General features: G+C 54.9%; 5 protein-coding genes across 5 annotated transcripts; 2 read left to right on the top strand and 3 right to left on the bottom strand.

The window, feature by feature from the left end:
* Positions 1 to 1,396: 1,396 nt before the first annotated feature.
* On the top strand, positions 1,397 to 2,392 carry PG994_010330 (carboxylesterase NlhH; the record flags this gene model as incomplete). Its single annotated transcript, XM_066861739.1, has 1 exon — positions 1,397 to 2,392. One exon carries the CDS (start codon positions 1,397 to 1,399, stop codon positions 2,390 to 2,392), a length of 996 nt encoding a protein of 331 aa, XP_066710849.1.
* Positions 2,393 to 2,682: 290 nt separating this feature from the next.
* Positions 2,683 to 3,618, bottom strand: PG994_010329 (uncharacterized protein; the record flags this gene model as incomplete). The annotated part of the gene is made up of 1 exon (XM_066861738.1): positions 2,683 to 3,618. One exon carries the CDS (start codon positions 3,616 to 3,618, stop codon positions 2,683 to 2,685), a length of 936 nt encoding a protein of 311 aa, XP_066710848.1.
* Positions 3,619 to 5,158: 1,540 nt separating this feature from the next.
* PG994_010328 (uncharacterized protein) lies at positions 5,159 to 7,953 on the top strand (the record flags this gene model as incomplete). The annotated part of the gene is made up of 3 exons (XM_066861737.1): positions 5,159 to 5,623; positions 5,668 to 6,847; positions 6,902 to 7,953. 3 exons carry the CDS (start codon positions 5,159 to 5,161, stop codon positions 7,951 to 7,953), a joined length of 2,697 nt encoding a protein of 898 aa, XP_066710847.1.
* A 1,214-nt stretch (positions 7,954 to 9,167) lies between these two features.
* PG994_010327 (uncharacterized protein) lies at positions 9,168 to 9,986 on the bottom strand (the record flags this gene model as incomplete). The annotated part of the gene is made up of 1 exon (XM_066861736.1): positions 9,168 to 9,986. One exon carries the CDS (start codon positions 9,984 to 9,986, stop codon positions 9,168 to 9,170), a length of 819 nt encoding a protein of 272 aa, XP_066710846.1.
* Positions 9,987 to 13,868: 3,882 nt separating this feature from the next.
* Positions 13,869 to 15,315, bottom strand: PG994_010326 (uncharacterized protein; the record flags this gene model as incomplete). Its single annotated transcript, XM_066861735.1, has 3 exons — positions 13,869 to 14,505; positions 14,616 to 14,916; positions 15,096 to 15,315. 3 exons carry the CDS (start codon positions 15,313 to 15,315, stop codon positions 13,869 to 13,871), a joined length of 1,158 nt encoding a protein of 385 aa, XP_066710845.1.
* Between the last annotated feature and the right edge of the window lie 450 nt (positions 15,316 to 15,765).

Here is a 15,765-nt window from a genome sequence, read left to right as displayed (position 1 = left end):
CGACCGATCAAAGTGCAACAAGTCAGTAGAATAGAACGGGGGCTTCTCAAGGTCGAAAAACGACCCATGCTTTCGTCAGCGTCTATTTGTGGAACAGTCTAGAGATGATTCCATAGGGATACCCTCATCTCTTTGTGGTCCGATATCTACTCATGATGGTGCTGTCACAACGTAAGGGAGAACCTAGCGGGAAATGGTATAAATAAGCCAGACTTGGCTATAATTGCCATAGGGAGAGCGGAAATGCCGAGTCTAGGCTGTTGACGTTTATTGCCGAACTTAGGCTGCAAGGGCCGGTACATTGTCCCAGAGTACAAATATAGATATAGTACCAGACTTCTCATACATCTCAAGCATATCGAGGGATGAAGTTTGTTTTCCCTTCTTCTATCGATAGTGGCTGCTTGCTGGGGTATAATTTACCAGGAATCATTAATTATACGTCTGTGCCATAAACAAGCTACTAGTCTGACATAACCCTGCTAACAAACCCTGTCAATCCGCCGTCAATCGTTTTACCGAGCCTTCCGAGGGATAGGATTCGGACTGCTATACCCGCCGGCCTGGCTCCTAGTGTGTGTGCCGAACAACCCCAGTCCAAACCGCGCTGCCGAGTATAGAGAGGCAGTCACGAGTGCCGGGCAACTCCACCGCGCTAAAAGAATAAGAATAGGACCATGACACATCCCTTGCATATCAGGAGATTCACGGTGTTTCTGAGAAATGACAGGAATGGATTCCAGGACCACGAGATCCTTGGTTTCCTTTTCCTGGCCCTAGTCAAAAATCAAATCTGCAGTTCGTCGGGGAGAAAAGACGGGAGTTCCCATGCGGCTGTTCCTGTAAATCGGGTGTGTCGCCAGTGTGTCGCCAACCGGTCAATTGCTCTGCAACCGATAAGCTGCAGGTCGCCGTCATGACGACCTATTATAGTAGGGGTCCTGCCGCCCGTGGTGTCACAGACTCACAGGCTGGCGAAGAAGAAGAAGACGGGCGGCCGTGTATATCCGAGAAAGCATCGAACTCACGTCGAGTCATATCCTTTGCGCAGGTCGTGCCGCTGTGCAACCCGTGCAACAGAGCTAGTAATTTTTTTTTGGGATGCTCATCCCGCCGGGCGAGCAGGGCGAGAAGCAGGAGCCACCCGCCGTTACACGACTTCGCCCTACTATTAAATGTTATATCGAAAGCTCAAATCTTAAATACGCCACACCCCTTCTGCAGCAGAATTTTTTACCCTTCTCGAACCCATTTACTTACTAAGTAATTACTTAACTCGCCTGCTCTCTGATTCGGGCTTGCGGCTGCTCCTTTTCTCCTTGTCGCCCAGCTATCTGCGCAGCAAAAACACAAACACAAACAAAACACACACACACACACACACACACACATAAATATGCGGGGCCCCCAACTGCTCCAAGCGTTCCAAGATGAATTTGACAGGCAAGAGCGGTTTGGATGCTGGCCACGAGAGTATACCGACGCCATACGCCATCTTCGACAACCCCGGGAACGTGGGGCACGGGAGGCCAGAGAGTGCCTGATGCAGGCACGGAGTGATGGCAGGATCAAAGTCGAGGAGGCATCCTTCTCTCGCTCCGCACCAAGAACCGGCATTATCAACGTCACGACAGTATCCCCTAGTGGCAACAGTGACCCCAAAAGACCCTGCATAGTCTTCTGCCACGGGGGAGCCATGGCCGGGTCAGACCGTTACGTGGGGCTGCACGTAAACGGTCCCATATGGGCCGAGGCGCTGGGCGCGGTCACCGTGAGCGTGGAGTACGAACGCTCCCCCGAGAACCATGGCGTGGGCCTGGCCAGGGACTGCTACGAAGCCCTGGTATGGTGCTGGGAAAACGTCGAGTTCGACCACGACCGGCTGCTCCTATATGGAGCCTCGGCGGGCGGTGCACTTGCCGCCGGGGCCGCCTTGACCTTGGTCCACGAGCAAGAGACGGCCAAGTCTGGTTTGCCCGAGCTGTGCGGCCTGTTTCTGGAAGCCCCGATGCTGGACTGGAGATGCGACACGGCTTCCATGCGACGCCTCAGCAAGAACGGGCCGTTCTTCAACCGGGAAGCATGCGCCTTCGCATGGCAGTCGGTCATACAGGGCAAACAGGTCGAATTTTCCGACGTTGTGTCCCCGGCAGAAGCAAGAAAGTGCGACTTCGCCAAACTTCCCCCGACAGCCGCCTATGTTGGCGATATGGACCCGTTACTCGACGAGGTGGTTTGCTTCATGGAAAGACCCGGAAGGCAAGACTTCATGTACAGGGTATTTCAGGGGGTGCCTCACGGTTTCGACGCCATGCTGCCCACGGAGCCTATCTCGGTCCAGGCCAAGGACTGGAAGTTGCAGTGGATCAAGACCAGGTTCGGAATCAGCTGATACGTGGGACATTTGCTCCGGTCGAGCTTGTACGATAACCCATTTTTCTGGACTCTTCTTCGAGTTCCTTGAGCCTGGAGTTCGGTGTAATTATTGGTTCACACCCCCTGTACCACCAACCACCATAGACTAGATATTTCGTCCGCGATACCAGGTAGAAGGAGAATCAAAATTTTGGCGATGCCTTGCAAACCGCGGCTTTCAAAGCCTGATAATCATCTTCGTTCCACGTTGGTAGTTGCTCGTGCCACGGCCGTGGACGTCGCACGCATGGGGAACGGGCCCCGAGTCTATAGCCCGTGACCTTGAGCCTTAACTCGTGGAGATTGGCGAGGTGGCGCTCCAGCACATCCCTGCGCGGTTAATCCCAGAACGCCTCCGGCTGGACGGGATGTCCACCGACGACAGTCACGTCGAGATTCAGCTGCTCCAGGCTCAGGAACAGCTCCTGCAGACTGCGCACCGCCTGCTCGAGCGGCTCCTGCTCCTGCCGCGACTCCCACCCACGGCAGCTCACGACGAGGGCGGTGTGGACGTGCCGGACGAGCCCCAGGCCCTCGGGGCTCGCGTTCCGGCCGAAGTAGTGCACCACCTCGGCGCCGACGAGCGAGACGGTATTGTCCCCGTACAGGCGGTGCAGCAAGTCGCCGTACATGGCGCGGCAGGTGCGCAGCAGCCTCGAATGGCCGGGCGGCGCGAACCACCCCCACGGCACCTCGTCCTCGCCCGGCTACCTCGTCGTCGGCCCGGATGCGCTGGCCGTGCCGCCAGAGGCAGGGGCGGGGGTGCCACTCGGGCTTGCCGAGGTGCGGCTCGACGAGGCACGGCGCGCCGAGCGCGAGGTCGTAGATCTTGAGGCGGAGCTCCAGCGGCAGGTACAGGAAGGATGCGGGTTTTGACGCGTCGTCGAGGTTCTGTTGCTGGGTGATGATGATGGGCTTGCTCTTGCGGATCTTGCGCGTCCTGACGCGGCGCCGGCGCCAGGCTAGGCCGACTTCCCCCGGGGTTCGCTTTGCGTGCCGGGCGCATAGGTACAGGCCGCGGAGCGGATAGTAGATCGAGTAACAGCAGCATTTGGCGGGCCATAACCACAATGCTTCTTTCCACCCATCGGCATGGATCGTCATGGTTACGAGGGTGGATTCGACTGCTTGGTTGAAACGAGACATGCGGACAGGAGACGCCGGGGCGGCGGAGAAGTCAGTCCCGGGCGAAGTTTGGTGCATAGTCGTGAAGAACTGCTAAGAAAACATTCGGTTAACCCCCCGAGCTTGGAGCTCAGCTGTTTCTATGTGATATTTTGAGGTGGTGAATTTACTAAGTCTTACTCAGCCCCTCGGAGGGTCCTGGCTGCTGTTGTAGTCAGCCAGCCACACATGAATCCGCGCGCCCGGGTCCTAGACATACGGCTTGGCACTTGCTACTTCGCCTTTCCTGGGCTGCGAATAACTCGTCGGCTGCGGTAGCAGATCATCGGCGATAACTTCAGGAACCCGGCGGAACGGACCCTTGAAGCTTGCTGCCACCGAGAAAACCCTCGATCATTACGGCGAAGACATACAAGTTAAAACATACACCCTAGTCTTCTTACACATAATTGATCCTCCTGTATACTCATCGAGGCATTATTCGTCCCGTTCGAGTTTACATATCTAGCAGCACTCATTACCTAACCGTAAGATGCACTGGGCGTAGAGCGCGACGCAGTACTACCATGAAGTTATCTAGGCTGATGCATCGCGGGTTTAGCCCTAGAAGGATTTCCCTGGACTCTGGATGGTTATGATTGATTCATTGCCCGGGTTTTCCTGACAACACTCCTATGAAACAAACCTGATGTGCCATCCAGGCAGCGCGTGTGACAGGCTTCAAGGGTGGAAAGGGCACTGACAGCTGTCGGCCCCTAGGATTAAGCCGATCAATTGGACGAGCGATTGACTGACTTGGAGAGCTAGGACTTGGATTGCATAGAAACAATTGATCCCCACGCTTGGCTTCGGTCACGGATACTTATGCAGCTGGACCAAGCAGGTGTGCCCCTCTAAGAATTGTGTCGTTGTGTCGCGGGACGGAAGAATGACAGTTGTTGGGAGTTCGTTGCGAGCATACCAGAGTGCAAAAGCCAGTCGATGTTGGAAGGTTTGCCCAGCATTTCTCAGCCGCCCAGGAAACTCTTTCAAATGTCGGGTTTGTTGGTGTAACAGGACCGGCTCAAGTATTCCGGACTGCCCAACCCAACCCAACTGCATACCAAGGACTTCTGGATGAGTTCCATTTGTGACTCTTCTTTTTACACGTCGAATTCGTTTCTGAAGATGCTGCGCCTACTATATCACGGGAAAGTCGTGTTGAGCTTTGTTCAAAGGTCTGATTATACGAAAGTCGAGTGGTGACGTCTCTGCCGAGGAATAACCGCCAGGATCGCCCCCAAGCAGCAACTCTGTTAGCTTCTGGTGGAAGAATACTTGGTTTGCAGGCCAAAGTGCTAGGCTTTGGCAGGTAGCTGGTTATCCACTGAGTAACAGCCAAGGGGGGCCAAAACTTCTTGCTAGCCATCCTTCTCACCACCCTTCTGCCTGCCTAGACTCCAGAGTCCTGAAGTGTCCTGACGTCGGCGACGGAACTCTTTGAGCACCGTTCAACCGGCGAATTCATCTCTCTTCTCACCGGCCCATCCTCACTAAACCTGGGGAAATTGTTACCACCCGGCCCAGTCCCAGTCCAGTCCAGTGCTTCGGGAGACTGAGCTCCATTTGCTGCTCCGCCATGGACGAGCACCAAATTGATCCTCGACTGCGCGAGGACTCAATTGTCGTCACTAACCCGACCGATGCACAACCGCCATTGCAACCTGCTGCTCACCACCAACACCACCACCAACACCACCCACAACAGCAACAGCAACAGCAACAGCAACAATACCAGCCGTCGCAGCCGCCAAGTAATCACAGCTATGCAAGTCAGCCACCTGCAGAAGTCGCTTCCATCATCGACTCCCCTAGTGAGGGCCCATCGCCTGTAGGGCCGCCGTCCGCCCAGACCTACGGCGCACCTCACACTCCTCTGACACCCACCGCATCGCATCTGGCGCTGAATCATGAGACTCCTGGCGCGGACCCGAACGGCGGCAACCCCAACGACCCCAACGATCCGAAGCGCCCGCGCGCATGCGAAGCCTGCCGCGGACTGAAGGTCAAATGCGAACCCGACCCGGCCAACCCCGAGGGGCGTGTAAGAGATGTGCCAAGGCCGGGCGCAATTGCGTCGTCACCCAGCCCACGCGCAAGCGCCAGAAGAAGACGGACAGCCGTGTTGCTGAGCTCGAGAAGAAGATCGACGCTCTAACGGCCAGCTTACAGGCAACGCGGGGCGGCGCACCCGGAGCCCCGGTTCATCAACCATCGCCCGAGGAACAGAATGGGTATATCAATGCACAGTACCAAGCTGCTGCTCCTCAGCGTCCATGGGGCCCACCTCCGGCGCAGAACCCGCCACAGCAGTACGCGACAGTGAAACATGATAACATATTTACGCCGCCGGCCGCAGCTGGCCAAAAACGGAAGTTCACCGAGTCAAGAGACAACCCACTCGATGTCGCGCAAACTTCCCCTGGGCGATCCTCAAAGGGTCACGACTATTTCAATCCCGATGTTGTTGATCGCGGTGTGTTAACAATGGACCAGGCCGATGCCTACTTCGCCCGCTACAACGATCATATGATAGCGCACTTGCCTGCCGTTGTGTTCCCTCGTGAAATGACCGCTGCGGAGTTGCGAAAGTTCAAGCCGCTCCTTTTCTTATCCGTCATGGCAGCTGCGTCTTCAGAGGTGTACTCGGTTCAGCGACCCTTGGTCAAAGAGCTGACCCAAATCTTTGCCGAAAAGGTCATAATAAATGGCGAAAAGAGCCTGGAGATGGTCCAGGCTCTGCAGGTCTCTGTTATTTGGTACTACCCTCCTGAACATTTTGAGGAACTCAAGTTCTATCAGATGGTCCACGTTGGCGCGGTTATGGCCATTGATGTTGGATTAGGGAGACGGCGCAACAACCCGAAATCGAGGTTTGTGCCTTACACATGGCAAAACCACCCCTTAAGGAAGGACCCCCTCCCGGACCCGTCGGCCCTCGAATGTCGACGGGCCTGGCTGGCCTGTTATTTCCTAGCCTCCAACGTAGCTATGGCCCTACACAGGCCCAACCTTGTCAGATGGACGTCGTTCATGACGGAGTGTATGGATATTCTGGAGTCCTCACCAGAGGCTGCCCCCACCGACAAATATCTCTGCCATCTCGTTTGGACGCATCGTCTGGCCGAAGAGGTCGGTATTCAGTTTTCAATGGACGATCCCAATGCCATCGTGAATGTTGCGGAGCCCAAGGTGCAGTATGCACTACGGGGGTTCGAACGAGACTTGGCCAAGTATAGCGAGAATATTCCGCCGTCGGCGAAACAACGTAAGTTAAAACACGAGTCCCCAATACAAGAAGTCTGAAGCTGACCACTTGCAGCTTCCTTATCACTAAGCTTCCATGTTCTGAGTCTTTACATGCATGAGATCGCTCTGTACGTGGAAAAGCCGAACGAAGGAATGCAAAACTTCAACTCCGATTCCTTGCAAGACCCAGTGCCGGGCCTCAACGAGACGCTGACGGCAGCTCATATCGGAGCGCTCTCGTCTTGTCTCACGGCCATTGACGGGATTTTTGAGTCCTTCCTCTCCATGGATGTGCAAAGCATACGGTGCCTCCCTGTCTTCAACTTCGTACGGGTTGCTTACGCGGTTGTCGTTCTTATCAAGATGTACTTCAGCGCCAGCACGCCCAATTCGGAGCTTGGTAAGGTGATTAATAAGGACCATATGAAAGTGGAGGAGTATATCGAGAAGCTCCTCGACAAATTTCGCGATACGGCCACGCACGAGAAGTCCCGCCCCCCGGGCAAGTTCCTCGTCGTACTGGTCATGCTCCGGAGTTGGTTCCAGAAGCAAGGTAAAAGCGACCAGGTGAAGAGAGAGCAGCAGTCAACGGACGCCGGTAATGGCAGGCCGAACGAGAATGCAGCCTCTCTTCCCCAGCAGCATCAGCATCAGGCACAACAATCAAGCCAACAGCAACACACGCCACAGCAGCAACAGCAATCAACGCCACAACAGCAACCTCCCAACCAGTACAACTCTGCCAATACACCACTACAACTGCTTTCCGAGATCGCCACAGGCAACCAGAGCAGCAACAGTAACAACAACAGCAACGGGACCGGTGCGACGCCGGCCAGCCTGCCTCCCTGGCTCACAGGCACCAGCGGGCCGCAGCCCTTCATGTACGACCCGGCCACGACGACGACGGGCGGCGTCCCGCCGCCGCCACCGGAACAACAGGACCCCAACTACGTCCTCGGCATGCAGAACGTCATGCCCTACCTCAACAACACGCTGACGTCCGACTTCGACTACAACTCCTCGGCGACGGCTTCGAGCAGGCCATGGACCTCACCTTTGGCGGCTTCGGCACGGCCACCGCCCCGGACGATTACCTGCGCTGGGAGCTCCTCGGATCCATGACGGGCGAGGGTCTACCGGGGCCCGGGGCCGGCGGTCGCGGCGGCGGCGGTCCCGCTGTGCCTTTTCAATTCGGATAGACGGACATTAGGCGAAAGTCTGCCCGCCTGCTCTCCTCCTGCTTATCAACATTATGTGGCGTGTGACATCGACCTCATTGGTGGCATCAGGCGAGAAGCAGTGTACGAACAAGCCCTGCCACGGGGCCAAGCGAAGTGTATGTGAATATAGTTCAGAGCGAAGGCTTCGAGTGGAGGATTACTTATTACATGTGGCTTTTCTTATGGGAATATTCATCACCCTGTTAGTGTGGATATCCCGGGCGTTGACATCCAAGACATTGCACATTATGTGGGTGCATGGAAAGAGGGATATCTATTTTTATTATTATATTGGGTTGTAGCATGGAGTTGACGGAAACCGGCCTTACCTCTCTCATATCTCAATGGTAACAATAACAGTCTCATCAATGTCATTACAGTCTTAAGCCACATTTGCATCACAGTATTTGCAAGTGAGGTTTTAATCGCACGATGTACTCGGTTCGGAAACCACAAATTTTGTCATTCATTTATTCGTAGCCTAGCAAGATGTTCATGCCCTTCTCGAGTACCCTTAACTCGAATTGGTGACACCGATCTTCCATGTCATACAAAGCTTCGCTGTAAAGTACTTGGTCCGTCCCTCTTTTACCCCAGAGCATAACGCCACAAATCATGTAATTATTTTGCTAAGGATCAAGTCTGCTTTGTTCGGCGTCTTCTACGCGTAGAAAGCAAAGTGCAATGCATGCCTCCGACCGATCATCTTGCAAGTTCTCTCGACCAATCTAAAACCGTTACGAGTCATTTATAGACGCGGCGTTTAAGGCGATTGCATGTTGCCAAGATTTCTTGGCTTGTGCAGCGAAACTGCTGGTTTGTTCCTGCATAGACCATCCATAGTCCAACGCCAGATGTCATTATTGAAGCGAATGACATCAGTTAAAGGGTCGTGAAACAGAAACAACAAAGGCGAAATATCTGCAGACGTGCAACGGCAAATGGCTTGCGGTCTGCTGCAAAGTGCTGGGATATTGGATCGTGCCTTTGCATAGAGGTGTTGTTGAGTATCGATGGCATTTTCAGCCACCGGGGTTTTCTTTTTCCTTTTTTCCCTTGATGGTACAAGCGAGGAATACGATTGAATGCACACTCGCTTGTGGGACTGATGCCTCATCAGTCCATGTAGAAATCGCCCTTGAGGATGCGCTCCTGCATGGCATCAGGCTTGCGCTGAGGAGGCTTAGGCTTCACAGCGGCTGCTTGCTGGGGCGGAGCCGGCATGTCGGAAATGGACTTTGCTCGGTCATGGAGATTGTTGGTTCCCCGAGGCGGCGAACCATTGCCGGTGGATGCAAAGGAGGGGCGGGCGCCCGATACGCTACTTTCAGCGCGGGATCTAAGTTGCTCGGACCAGTTATAGCCTGGGTCTGGACGAGCAGCAGAAATCATGTCAGAAGGTATTCTTGTATGTAGAACAATGCTTGCCTGTGAACTGTTTCTTCGGCCAGCCGACATCGGAGCCGAAGTGGACAGAGACGGGCGAACATTGCCACCAGAAGAACATCTCGCTAGGTCGGGCCTACCATTAGTGCCTGGGCTTGTGCCACCAGGCGTTCGCATCGAACGCATTGCTTGTGCACCGAAGCTCATACGACGAGTAAAGGGAGTGGTGGGAGCCGTGCGGGACGTCTCGTCGTCCTCGACGGCATTCTCATCAATCGAGTCTGAGTTGTTGGTGGAGATGCTACCACGTCGCAAGGTTGCGAATGGCGTAGAGGGCGGAGCAGGGCCAGTGCCTGAAAGGCCAATCGTGGTGACAGACAGGCGTCTATTCTGATCTCTACCTATTGCCATAGGAGCCGTACTACCGTTGGTGGATTGAGACGTAGAACCGCTGCGTTGGAAAAGGTTGGAGAAGGCTGTCGAGGTGACCGAGGGCCGACGGTTACGAACCGCCTCATGGGGAGGGCTTCCATCTCGGTCGTTGGACATGGTGGCAGAAATGCAATCGCAGCAGGAGAAATTGATGATGAATTAGTTTCCACGGTTGTACAAGATTGCGGGGTGATGGCGGTGATTGTGCAAGAGATGGAAGAGTGTGTGAGATGTAAGAGGGAGGGAAGTCGAGGATGATGGGAATCCCAAAGCTGATATGTAATTCCTGAGGGTTATGTCGAGAGAGAGAGCGAGTCCGAGCTCCCAACTAAGAGAAGAGATGCAGTGGACAGAAACCAGGGCAAGTAGCCGGTACAAAGTCGATCAAAGAGACCTGGACGAATCAAAGAGATGCACCCCTAGTCGCTTGGTCGAAGTCTACTTGGTAGCAGGTACTGCCGCTACTCCCGTGGAGGCAGTAGATGGATTGATGGAGTATGGATTGAGATGCAAGTCAGGTAAGACACCCCCCAACACATTCGATCCCCCTTTAGATTGAAGAGAAGATCAGACGTCGGAACGTTCTTGGAAAACCAAACAAGCCTCGTCTGCGCCAGCAACTAAACGAAGACGTAGTAGGTATATGCTAGGCCCTACTCCTGACCTGTAGGGAGTGCGTATAGACGAAACGGCTTGGTGGACGACGGAAGAGGGGAGTGAAGCCAGGGAGAGAGGCGGGGTAGGTAGAGTGCTGGTGCTGGTGTTGGTGTTGGTATCGTTTCAATGCACTTCTGCAGACTGCGCCGCGTGATCAAAGGACGAACCAACGATTTGAGCTGGACACGCTAAGATGGAGGTGGCCAAGTATGTCAGAATGAAGAATGGTGGATGATGAGAGAGGAAAGGACGCGAGAGAGGATGTAATTTGAAGTGGAATCAATAGCAACCGCCAAGAAGCATATATTGAATATATGCCCATTGAATTGCCATCCCACTGCCGTTCGATTGCTCTGTAGAAGGGCCGGTCTGTAGGCCAATCTGCTACAGTAAATCACATTGATGGGCTGATGCTGGGCTCATTCCTGATGCCTGCTCGGGAAACATGGGGCATCTACGGCAAGGGTGTGCTGGGGTCTCCATAATGGTCATCTACGGTCCAATCAGAGACGCCAAATTTCCATTATGGCCGGTGCTGCAGCAGGGGACCTAATAGTGGGTGCAGGCTAAGCAATACGCTTGTAGCGGTACCTGTTAGCCATTCCAGTGCTGACCATAGCGTTCGCTCTATCAGCCAAGGGCCCAAGATTGTCTATCGAGCGAGCTAAGAACACACCAGTCACTGCCCTGACTCGCTAAGTCGTGGCACTCCCTCCGCCTCCCCTTGGCTCACTGGACCCTCTGGGCTCTCTAGGCGCCTCTTGGCTTGCATCGACGTCACATCCCCGGCGTATAGGCTAGTCGCCAAGGTACCGCTACTTGCTGCCCTCACTAGTCAAATGCGGGGAGACGCACTAGTCAATATCCAGTTCTTGTACCTCAACACTCTCTAATAACATGGAAGTGGGGGTTGACATCTTATCAGTCCCTTCCTGGTGAAATGCTAAATTAATGGTGATCATCCTCCGCTTGCATCATATTCCACTACAGTCATCGCTCCCATTCGCCGTCTCCTGAAGCCACGCTTGCGATCAGCGAGAACCGTTGTTGATCAGTCTTCTCTCCAGCTCCGTCATTTGCTTCTTTCACCTCGCACTCCTCGAGAAAATGTACTGTTATTTCTAAACCTTTATTTCCGATCTCGAAGACTATTTAAAAGTTAACCTTGTTCTATCTTTATCCCCGCGAATCTGCGATGGGTTTCACAACTCAAAAGCGGTAGCTGAAGGATGCTTAATGCCAAAGGACGGAGCGTTCAAGGTGTGTGCATACGAGAGGTGCTGGTGCTGGTGCTGGTGCTGGTGCTGGTGCTGGCCCGTCTGCTTACGTTTATCAGTGTCAAACTGTCTTGTAAGACATACAGACAATTCATCACTGATATTATCCATGACATGACTGGAGCACAAAGACCGGAGCGTACCCCCTTGGTTAGGCACTTACCCCAGATTTTGACCCTCCCTTCTTCTCCCTCTCTCCACTCACACACACACACTCTCTCAAGAGGGTTCTCTCCCTTTCGTAAGGGAAAGGGGAAGGTGACATTAGGGCTGGACCTCCAAACGCTTGTTGGCCACCCGACTCTATTGCTTTGTTGCCAACTCTATTTAAGTTATTAGGCGTCCTCTGGACGCCAAGACATGCAAAGTAACCGTAGTCTCGCGGCTAGGCAACTTGGCTGCCGGGCGAGTATGGGACAAACTCGTATATTCTGGGTAGGGCACCGTCATCTCCCCCCCTCTCTGGCAACATTAATACTCCGGAACGGAACACGTTGCCGCGTGTGGAGGCATCGCGTGCGCGACATGGCCACCACCCCAACCTACTTACTTTGAGCCCAAATCAAGCAAAAGGGGGTGCGGCGGTGCGATGCGGTAGAAACTGGAGAAACTGGGGAAAAGATGGAGACGACGAAGTCCGGTCTTGCTTCCAACAGGCTCGTTGTTGTCTTGCAGTGTGTTTTGTGTGCGAAGTATGTCGCAGGCAATCTACAGCCTGCATATCATACTTGCCCGGATCGGGGTTCGCCCCATGTCTGTGGGCTCTTTTTTCGCAGCTCTGAGTCCGGGGAAGCAGTCCCAAGGTCATGGGAGAGGTATGTGGCTCGTGTTCAGGACCGGATATACTGGTACTCGTTCCTCGTTGGGAGTTTGGAGTATAAAATCAAACCCCCTGTTTCATCACGACACACCATACCATCCGACGTCCTCAGGGCCCCGAATCCCTGCATGCTACCAATCCATCCATCCCATGAGCTTTGCGAAGTCGTCAAGTATGCGGGAGGCGCGGGCAACGGGTTGCGAGTTGGAGTAGCGCAAACACTCGCCATCAGCACCATAACTACCAAGTTATGCTGCGATCTGCTTACGACGTCTCGTGGACTGCTCTCCCTGCAGTCCTGCACTGCAGTTCTGCCGATCTCTGACGTGTTCCCCGATACTTCCATTGCGGTCGACCGCGTGTATACTCGGAAAACTCAATGCCCACGAACTGTCTCACTCTTCGTTGAAAAATAGCTTGCAGTTTGAGACAAAACTACAGATGCCTTGACCTTAGTAACGTGCAGTGTTCTAATCTGCATTCCCCCGTTTCGATCCAACAGTGTCAATATTGACCTGCCGGTAATACGCGTAGCATTGATCAGGCACACACAACGCACGCTGATGATACTTCTCCTCTGGAAATCACATTAGTGCAACGAGTGTCCCAGCGTCGGGGTGACATACCAAGGTCTTCTACATATCCTTGTGTCCTGGTCTCTTCGCTGCCCCCTTTCAACATTGTAGATGTTGGAACTAACCGTCAGAGCCGTTCAACCATCCTTTCTATCAACTGAAGAGAAGGACGATGCCCCCATCAACCTGGGATGTCTAAGCACCGGTGTCGTTCCCCCCAACGTGCAAGTTCTCCCCTGTTCTATCTTGTCCGGCCCCGACTGGGAATATTGGCTAGGCATGTACAGCAGCACACCCCATCACAAACCCCCAGGTAGGGGCTCTTAGTAAGGTCGAATAGTACGCTGCGTCGGGGCCGCAACATGTCAGGCATGCCCTACTACATGTTGTGCTTGCTTGCAAATGCCGAATCACATCAAAGCCCACCTACAGATTTTGCGGCGTGACCGACACCCAGAGGCATATCAAATGTATGTCTATACAATTTGGGATTTCCAAGTTGGTGAAGAACATGTCTCTATAACCGTCTAAGCGTCTAGAAAGGAAGAAGAGAATAAAAGATGAAGAAAGAACCCCTATGCATATCATTAGTTCTATATCATCGCCGTCCCAGGCCGGAGACCGTCATCCAACATGACGGCTAAGCTTCATGTAAGGCAGCCCACCCTAATTATGTCCGAAAGAAGGCCTGCATCACATCGGCCACCTCGCAGCTCTGGGTGATGGGCAGCTCGTGCCCAGCGGCCAACATGGCATACTCCACCCCTTCCCTCCCCAGCACGGCCTCGGCGTCCTCGATAGTCTCCTCGGGCACGATGACCGGATCCTCCGCGCCCAGTACCAGCAGCATCTTTCCCTTGACGAGCCCTCCTTCCTCCTCCTCCTCCTCCTCTTCTTCCTTCTTTGCTCCTCGACCCTGCCCACCATTATTTACCTTCTCCTCCTCCTCCTCCTCATTCTCATCCTGTCTTCCTCCTCCCCCTAATCTCCTTCGCGCCAAGGCCAGCAGCTCCCGCAGCACGGCCCAGTCCCCCTGCGGCGCGTATATGGGCGCGTGCCGCATCGTGCTCGCGAAGGCGTGGACGAAGCCGGCGTGCGCGTCCATCTGGTGCGCCACCACGTCCGCCACGCTCACGCCGGGCCGCCTCCGCGAAATGGGGGCGCTGTCGAACCCCTGGCCGCCGTTGGCATCGCCGCCGGTCGCGCCGTCGTAGTGTGAGGACGAGGAGGATGACGACGACTGGCTCTCGGCGGCCATGACGTCCGTACGGGATGATGTGGTGGTGCTGGGGCGGATCCGGCGGCGCCTGTGGGTGGTGGTGAGTTTTGGCCGGTCAGCTCACGGGGATCTCATCACACATATGCGCAGAGGTAGTGGAGAAAGGGAGAGAGAGAGAGAGGCAGGAGGAGAACTGACACGATCCACTTGACCAACGCCTCGGGCAACAGCCCCGACTGGTACAGCAGCCAGCCCTTCCAGTCGACGTGGTGAGGGCGGATCAGGCCCGCGCCCGCGATGAGCGTGAGCGACACGACACGACGCGAGAAGTAGCGGGCGAAGGCGACGGCCAGACACCCGCCCAGTGAGTAGCCGACCAGGTGGAAGCGGTCCCAGTCCAGTCGCGACGACGCCAGCACAAGCAGGATCTGCGTCACGTAAAGCCGGGCGCCGTACTCGACGTCGGCGGGCGCGTCTGAGTATCCCCTGCCAAAGTAGTCTGTACGCAAACAAACAATATAATCACTCGATGGTCAGCGAACAGGTTACATACACACTCTCTCCCTCTCTTCTTGTTCTCCATACACTTCACTCTAAGCCGGCCCGCCACAGGGGCAGGCGCTGTTCAGGAGAAGGAACAGGAAAAGGAAAAGGAAAAGGAAAAGGGTGAGGACTCACCAAACAACATGACCCGGTACCCCCGCCCGCTCATCTCCCACGCCAGGTCCCCCAGGGAGAGCGTGGGCGTGCTGATGCCCGCAAGGAGCAGCACGCGCTCGCCGTCCCCGGGCCCCCACTCGTAGACGCGGACGGAGCCGTACGGCGTCGCGACGTCGCGGGCGCCGGGCAGGGCGCCGGAGGGCGGGTACGGGAGGGCGTCGCGCTCGGCCTGCGTCATGCCCCGGAGGGCCGCCGAGGTCCTGGGCGAGGGGATGATGTTGTTGTTGCTGCTGCCACCAACAGTAGTAGTAGAAGCAACAACGTCTTCTGGTCTCTTCCTGCTAAATCCACTGGCTGCTTCCGCCGCTCCCTTGGCTTGCGCGAGCAGCAGTTGCAGCCAGGGTCGTAATAGCAGTGCACAGCAGCAGCAGCAACAGAGCAAGGTGCCGCCCAAGAACAGTTGACGTGACGAAGACGGCGACGGCCAGGTCGCGAAAAGGCCGCACAGCGTGCCAACGAGCGGGGCTCGGCTGTTGTGTGTCATACTTCTGGATCCGTGGTCGGGGAGTTGCTTCAAGGTTTGGAAGGAGGAAAGTTAGGATATAATTAAATATTTCGTTTGTTTGCTGTGTGGAGGGATATCAACTCATCACACATACCGTGGGTCGTGTGGTCAATACATACCTAT

Source organism: Apiospora phragmitis (genome assembly GCF_038363925.1).
Source record: "Apiospora phragmitis strain CBS 135458 chromosome Unknown utg000010l:1.0-9815664.0:1.0-9183399.0, whole genome shotgun sequence".
NCBI classification, from domain to species: Eukaryota; Fungi; Ascomycota; class Sordariomycetes; order Amphisphaeriales; family Apiosporaceae; genus Apiospora; species Apiospora phragmitis.
This window is presented reverse-complemented; position numbering and strand designations above follow the sequence as displayed.